Raw genomic sequence first — 8,418 nt, 5'->3', positions numbered from 1 at the left:
CACGAAGAGCGCGCCAGTGTGACCGACCCGGCCCAGCTGCGCAGTTGTGTTGTTGTGTTGACATCATGATCAGTATCTCACCTAAACAATCCTTTTCAGTTTAAATACTCATCTTTTAATAACAGCTTTTCCTAATAAACAAGAATCTAAACATTTTTGATCCCGTGCTCTGTGTAGTGTAACACTGGGTAATACACGCAAATCACACAAAATCGTTCAGAATTTCAACCATTAAAACAAGATCAGAGTGATGCGTCCACGCACTCGGAAATCCGCAACAACCCCCGACCGCGACGCGTGCCACATATCAGTATAAATGCTGCAATCAAAGATTATCCACTAAACACATATTATCCACTAAAGTCTACTAAACACAGATTATCCACTAAACACAGATTATCCACTAAAAACAGATTATCCACTATACATGGATTATTCCACTAAACACAGCTAACAGTAACACATTTAACGTTATTTCCTATTCAAAAATATATATGCGGGTGTGACATGTTGCGTTAACTGCGCAATTGTTCTTGAAGTTAAACCCAGACAGACCGTGTTGCCACGTCATCGCTGCGCAGACATGGCCGCTGCTCCGCTGCGCGTGTACCGCGCCATTCTGAAGGAGTTGAGACTTCTAAAGGGGCCGCAGTATAAACACACGATGGCGTACAATTATGTGACGGAACAATTTCGCAAAAACCAGGTAGATACCACATGAGACTGTAGCAAAGTTCGGTAAGTTCGTTTATGTTGCTGTTTGGCCGAGTCAGACATGGGGCGACCACGATACCCCGGTGTGTAGGACGAACCAGAACGGAGCCCAGGGCTATATTAGCATCTTATCTTAGCCCAGTTAGCTCTCCCAGCTACGTAGTTCATTTATGCACAGTAACCACCACCATAGTGTATCTCTCCAACATTAAGACATTACAGTCTGTGTGTAGTATGAATGTAGTTAGCTAGTGAGAGTATTAAAGTTTAAAGCGTTCACACACTCTTATAGCGCTTTAAAACTGAGTTACAGTCCAGTTAGACGCCGGGTGGAGCTCATCTCTTCAGTAGTAACATGGTGACCTCGTCCTTTACGGCCGGGCACATATCTGCCCCACTGTCATTGTGGAACTGGCGTAGCTGATGCAGAAGCCTGCGTTTAGCTGGTTTAACACGGACGTTTAGTCTATACTTGTATCTAACACGTATGCTTAAGATACTAGCATGTACACGGACCTTACGGCTAAGACACGTGTACATGAAGCTCTCCAAATGCACTGTTTAGCTAAGAGTCCAGTGTGTTCACAGACAACTGGACTACATGTTGTTCCCCTGCTAAATCCACCGTCACCCGTATCTAAGATACCGATGCTATTCCATCTTATTACGGCCTCTGTATTTTCGTGGTAGGTTACACGCCATCGCGGTACATACCAAGTTCTCTGGGTCGATTATTACTTAGCGTGCACCTGTTTTATTTGGGAGCCGTGCTTGGAGTAGGCTATGTGTGGAGAACACGGCACCCATCTTATATACTTGAGTACCCTATAGAGTATTTCTGTGTGTTTCCTCCACCATCTTATTGCTCTGTAGTATTGTCTGCTCACGTGTGTGTGTTCTTTAGGTGAGTGGGGAACGTTACTGTCGTGCTCAGAGGGAAGCTGTTCACACCTCTCACACCTACCTGTGTCTGCTCTCGTCAACACGGCAACACATGGAGCTGCACAGGCTGTACCACGGGCGTGGCGAGTGCAGCCCGGAGGAGACAGCCGGCCGTGTGGGACTCCGCCTCCCATCCCAACCTGGCGGCAAGGGCTGGGAGAACTGAGGAAGAGGAGGAGGAAGGACAGCACAGGAGGACCAGACAGTGGGTTCCCAGCAGCACTGTGGCAAAGCAGAGACCCACCCAGACCAACGAGAGTCCGTTTCCAGTCTGTGTGCGCACACACCCTCTGGCTTTTCTATGGTCCTGAATTAGAACATTTTGTAAATATGCTTTTCTTCATGTGAAAAATGTAATCCAACTGATTGTTTGTTTAATATTTACATAAATATCCCACACATGTATATACATTAGGACTTTCAGAATAAATTTCAATGTTCAAATAATCATCGTTGGCCAAATGACCTTTATCACATCTTATGGCAAAAGACAGTGAGGAACAGCCGGAGTGGATCTTTCTCCAGGTCTTTCGTTTGGCAATTATGAGTGATGGATCTATTAACATAATCCCTGTGCCCTATCAAGTAAAACTGGTGAGTGTCATAATGAAGGTTCTCCCATGGCTGGTGTGATGGAGGTATAGTACTGTGTCACTGGTAAAGTGCATTCTGCCTGTCGGCATAAATCTGCTTTATGCCTAAAGGAAATTTAATATAGTACCTACATTTTATAGAAATCAGCTATTGTAATTTAAAACCAGCAAAACAAAAGTTAAAACTCGTAAACTTTTCTTTTAGGAGTAGTGAGCACACAGCACACCACAAACTATAACACAAACACATTATATGGGATCACACAACCTCACAATTCAATTCAGGCCAACCCCAAGACCACCATAGAGGGGCTGAGTGAATGTGGTGTGGACTGTGTGTAGGAGGGTCATTGTGTCAGAGACTGTAGAAGGATAGTTCCTGCACTGTGATCCACATACACTCCTATTCTGGAGGACGGTGGTCCTGGGATCTCAGTCTCAATGTTATTGTGGCAGAAAGAGAGAGTGGAAGAACACCACAGACTCCAGGACTGAGAATTGAGTCCAAACCCACACTCATTACCCCGTCCTTTCCTGCTGATATCTTTATATGAGACTGATATGATCACCCCTCCCACACTGCTCCATTCAACATCCCAGTAACAGTGTCCACACACACTCTCCTTACACATCACCTGAGACAAGTAGTCAGATCTCTCTGGATGATCAGAGTATGGCTGGACTCTCTCACTCCATGTCACCACTCTGTTCATCTCAGACAGGGTGAGGTGACGATATGTTTGGATCCAGAGTCAACTGATAAAAATCTGAAACAACATTTGAGGTTTTTATTTACAAGTTCTATTAATATTAATTAATATACACTCATTTGTGTTTTTCTCCATGGTAACAATGACATGTTCATATTAAAACCAGGTGTACAAGTAATATTTGAATGTGTGCGTGCCTGTGTGTGTGTGTGTGTGTGTTACATTTCAGGAAATCTTCTCTGGTCTTTGGCTCTGAAGGTAAAACCTGAACTGCTGCAGCTCTGGAGGAACAGAATCAAAATGATCCAACAGAATGAATGAGACCCAAATAATCCATCCAGAAAGACAGAAAATGATCAGAATAAATGTGGGATTATATGTGGTTTAAGTGTTTATGAAGAAAAACATTCTCTAATCTTTCTGTTAATTATGGACTTTGGGGAAGATCAGTAAATATCATCAGGAAGATTCTCTCTCTCTTTACATCTGTCTGTGTATACTGCATATGGCATAGGTTCCAACCACTCTTGAGATTTTCCACCACTGTTAACTGACAGGGTCTCTGGTCATGAACTGGAATATTTGGCTGAAGTAGTATGTCACCTGGGTATCTTTGACATACTGGAAAAATGTATTTTACTCCAAATGACACACTGATTTTGGGCCCTATTTGTACGTGGGTATGTAGTAGACTATTTGAAATACAGCCAAACTAACTACAGCATTTCTTTATGAGTTATTAACAGGAACAATGTGTAATACTTCATCATTAGTTAAGAGTATTAGCGCCCTCTAGTGTAAAATGGTAGATTATCCCACAGAGCTCATATTTAATACACAAAGGTCCTGTTACCCCAGCATTTCTTCATGAGTCAATAACAAGAACAATGTTTAATATGTTCATCAATAGATGAGTATTAGCGCCCCCTCCTGGTTGCTATTATATAAAATTATTCCATCCAATGCCACTACTACAAGAACAAATAATTCCTTCTCATGTTTGATCACTAGTGAATCATGATGTAATATTAGTGTCCAGAAGTTATTGTATTCATTCATTTGTCCTTCTATGGTTGCTAGGTTACTACAGAACCCTAATGTGAAGTTTAAATCAATTAGTCAACCAGTCAAATATAATTTATTATTAATGCAAATAATATTAATGCAAATTCATTCTCTCTCTATTCTGTCTCTCTCTGTATGTGTGGGATTATTTTTTAATAGTAAGAACATTGAACACTAGAAATATTTGAAGATTTCAATCCATCAACACATGAAAGTCCAAACATGAACTGCATGAATGACATTTACCAGTTTAAGGCACTATTAATTGTAGAATCCCAAAGGTACATTAAATCCCTTCTATCTAGTTTAGGTAATCTTATAGCTTTCTTTACCCTGTCACTGAGTAAGTAGAGATTTCCATCATTATGTTTCACAGCAGGATAGCTCCTCTTACCTTGTTGAGAGATTTTGTTGAATTCCTCCTTGCAGAATTCCTCTAGTCACTCTTTCAGATCAGAGAGAGATGTTGATGGACAGGGATGCTGGGAGAGTCCTCAGATCCAGAAGAGACACAGAGAGACTGGAAACTCTACAAAGAGAAGAAAACATAATGGAGAAAGATAAAGGTGTACAAGAGGAATGAATGATGTCACACCAAATCAAGCCAAACACACATTTGTCATTAGACAGACAGTTATATTTATGGTGGTCTTAATGAGCTTTTGGAAAGACACATAGAAACTTGATGAGGAGCAGGTTTCTCTGTAGTTGAGACAGAGTTTGTTACCTGGAGGAAATGGATGTGATCCTCTGTGTGGGAGAGCTGCTCCATCTCAGTATCTCTCCTCTTAAAATCAGCAATCTCCTGCTCCAGTTGATCCAGGAGTCCTTCAGCTCGACTCAGTTCAATCTTCTCCTGATCTCTGATCAGCTCTTTTACTTCACAGCACTTTTTCTCAATGGAGTGGATCAGCTCAGTAAAGATTCTCTCAATGTCCTCCACTGCTGCCTGTGCAGAGCGCTGTTAGGAGACACACAGACAAGATGGAGGTCTATTTAAAGCTGAAGTATCATCTACTCCCTCACTGTGACCCTGGATGACTTATAGTGCACATTGTGGTTGTGTAGGATCCCAAAGTGTGTCAACACTGGTCTCCTCACTGGCTGTCTGGAGGAGAGGCCTGACTGAACTCTGAAATAGCTGCTCCAGCAGCTCTCTACTCAGTACTCACCTTAAGAGTGTCCACAGCCTGCTTCAGCTCCTGGACCTTCTTCTCATTCTCCTGGATTCTCTGCTGGAATTTCCTCTGCTCCTCCTTTAGATCACTCTGTGGATGAATACATTATATTAATCTATTTATGAATTATGAGCTTTATAAGTGTTTGGTTATTACAGTTCTTCACTTCTGAATGTGTTTGAGATACTGATGCCATCAGATGATTAAGTCTTTGTTAGAAGCAGCTACACACTGATAAGCTCAGTGAAAACCTCTACAGTGTTTAGTACGAGTAGGTAGAGAGAGAGAGGCAGTCTGTGTTTTGTTTGGTATGTTAGACAGTGTGTGTAAAACAGATCATTTGGGGTTTTGTTTGTAGTTTTGGTCTGGGCCACACTGTAAGTTCACAAAGTTTAAATATAAAATATAGCTGCAAGCAGCATTTAACAGTCCAGCAAGACTCTGTCCACTTTAACATGTCAGCTGTTGATGTGACATCACCTGACATTTGATGCAAGTTCACCATTCAGATTTGAGACACGACTAAGGCCTACAGCACTGTCCAAACACTCAAGTTATAGCCATAAAACTTGGTAAAGAGACTCAATATCTGACCCCAAGCACCAAACTGCAGTTCATATTGATGGCATTCATCTATCATCTCTTTCTTTCCCTTCATTCATCTCTCCACCCTCCCATAGAAATCCAGACTTTATAACTTATATTGCACCGTAAGTGAGGGCAGTGGTAAAGTGGTTAAGGTACTTGACTAGTAATAAGAAGGTTGCCAGTTCAAGTCCCTCTGCTGGCAATTTGCCACTGTTGGGCCCCTGAGCAAGACCCTTAACCCTCAAATTGTACTCAGTCATAATTGTAAGTCGCTTTGTATAAAAGTGTCAGCTAAATGCCATAAAATGTAACACATTCCTACTGATATGTAGTTCTACAGTATATCACATATGGTGATATGCGTTGCTGTAACAGAGATTAAAGAGTGTAACTTCACTCTTGTTCTCCTGAGCTTTGACACTGTCATGCCAGCACTTTCCTCATCACTAAAAGGCTGTGAGATGGGTGTTGTCTGGGTAGATGTTCACTGACTGGTCTGACGTGTTTACGACCACTGACTGATGACAAACATATTAAACCCTTTAGAAAAACACTTTCACTTTAAACAAACCAACATAAGTTAAGAACATAAATTCTACAACTGAAGTGACAGTTTAAAACCTCTATTGATTAAAGTAATTGATTACAGATCAGACAGCGTTAGCAAGAACTGATTGTAAAAGATTTGTTCTCACCTGTTTCTGGGTTCTTTCTGTTGCAGCTAACACCGTATCATGGCCTCTGTGTTTCTCCATTGTACATAAATAACAGATGAAGCTTTGATCAGTATGACAGTAGATCTCGATCACTTTGTCATGCTGAGAGCAAATCTTCTTTTGTAGGTGTGAGGACGTTTTGACCAACTTGTGCTTTTTCAGAACAGCAACTTCATAGTGAGGTTTGAGATGAGTTTCACAGAAGGTGGCCAGACATGTCAGACAGGACTTGATGGCTTTGAGTTTTCTCCCAGTACAGAAATTACACTCCACATCTCCAGGTCCAGTGTAACAGTGAGCAGGAGAAGCAGCTTGGAGTTCTATATTCTTCAGTTTCTCCACCACTTCAGCCAGCATGTTGTTTCTGCGTAGAACAGGTCTTGGAGTGAAAGTCTCTCTGCACTGAGGGCAGCTGTAGATTCTCCTCTGATCATTCTGATCCCAGAAGCCATTAATACACACCATACAGAAACTGTGTCCACAGGGAGTAGCCACTGCATCCTTCAGTAGATCCACACAGATTGGACAGATGAACTGGTCCTGATCTTCTGAAATACTTGTTTCTGTCATTTTCCTGCCTAACTACACTGAGAGAGCAGAACTCTGAGATTAGTTTAGTTTACTCTGAAATGAGTAGGAGGGCCTTCCTGAGTCTGTGTTTGGCCGAGGGGGCAGAGCTATGCAAATACAAAGAATAATATCATCTGTTAAAGGAGAAGGGTCAACAATGTGAGTACTGGTTTAAAGTAGCTAATTTAGCGCACTTGAAAACTGTACAAACATTACTAAAGTTAAAATTATTGACAACAACAGTTTCAGTGGAATAAATCCAAATGGCAATTTAGATACATGTGTGTGTTTGCATGTACTATAGCTTATTGCGTATCCGCTCCCCCTAAGTTGTATGGTGGTGTCTGGCAGCTCCTTTCCTCTCCTCCAATAACTCCTATGGTCTGTATGTCACTCTAACTATCACCTTGCTGGTCAATAGGAAAGACTTTCACTCCAGAGATAAAGTAGGATCTACACAGATAAACTAATTCTGACTGAGTATTTATTTCCCATTTTAATTTGGGTTATGACTGAGATGATGAGATCAAAGTCTGATTATAATATTAGGATTATATCATCTTTACTCTGCCTGTGGATTTGGTTTATTAATGTTCTTTACAACCAGCAGTAGCAACATACACAAGACTGCGGAGCATGAATAGGTCACTTGTCCATTCTGTACCAGCCTAAACAATGATATAACCATGGTAATCACAGATTATTCTTATTCTTATTTATTTATTTATTTGAATATAGTTCTGGCTATATTCTGGCTATAGCTCTGAATATAGTTCTGGCTTGCACAATGACTAAAGACGTGCCCACCCATTATGATTTACTGCACCGCCCCCAACCAAAGCAGACTAAAACCAGCGCTGCACAGTGCCACATTGTTCCTCTGTGACCATTCTCTGATGTTTCTTAGATCCTCAGATAGTTGATATTGTAGACACTGTGTTAAATATTCATTATGTGTATAAAGATCTACAAGTCTCGAATTTTCCATTGTGGATTTCTTTTTCTCACACCATCACATGTAGAAGGAGAACAGTATTTTTGCATTTTCCTGAAATAAACTCCATCTGATTCTGCTTCACCTACACATCACCTCTCCAAAGACTCTTTACAACCTACAATCTAACCAGACACAGACCCTGTAGTTTCTCATCTACTGTATCTGGGATTAACTGCATTTGGCAACTCAAACTCTGTTCAGACTTTATTCTGAGGAATTCATCTTTAATTGACAGTTGTGTGCTGCCCTCTGGTGGTGATGTACAGTAATGCATTATGACTGTACTCTAAAATCTCTGGGACTTCAGTACAAGGACAGTTTTTCAGTTTCTCTCTCTCTCTCTCT

General features: G+C 41.2%; 1 protein-coding gene and 1 pseudogene across 1 annotated transcript; one reads left to right on the top strand and one right to left on the bottom strand.

Annotated features, from left to right (window-relative positions):
* Window positions 1–550: 550 nt before the first annotated feature.
* On the top strand, window positions 551–2,103 carry fmc1 (formation of mitochondrial complex V assembly factor 1). Its single transcript, XM_026996015.3, has 2 exons — window positions 551–706; window positions 1,619–2,103. The coding sequence occupies exons 1-2, from the start codon at window positions 584–586 to the stop codon at window positions 1,820–1,822; spliced, it is 327 nt and encodes a 108-aa protein (XP_026851816.1). The 5' UTR covers window positions 551–583; the 3' UTR covers window positions 1,823–2,103.
* A 395-nt stretch (window positions 2,104–2,498) lies between these two features.
* On the bottom strand, window positions 2,499–7,092 carry LOC113567875 (tripartite motif-containing protein 16-like; annotated as a pseudogene).
* Between the last annotated feature and the right edge of the window lie 1,326 nt (window positions 7,093–8,418).

Source organism: Electrophorus electricus, chromosome 6 (assembly GCF_041902795.1).
Source record: "Electrophorus electricus isolate QZ-2024a chromosome 6, ASM4190279v1, whole genome shotgun sequence".
Lineage (NCBI taxonomy): Eukaryota > Metazoa > Chordata > Actinopteri > Gymnotiformes > Gymnotidae > Electrophorus > Electrophorus electricus.
This window is presented reverse-complemented; position numbering and strand designations above follow the sequence as displayed.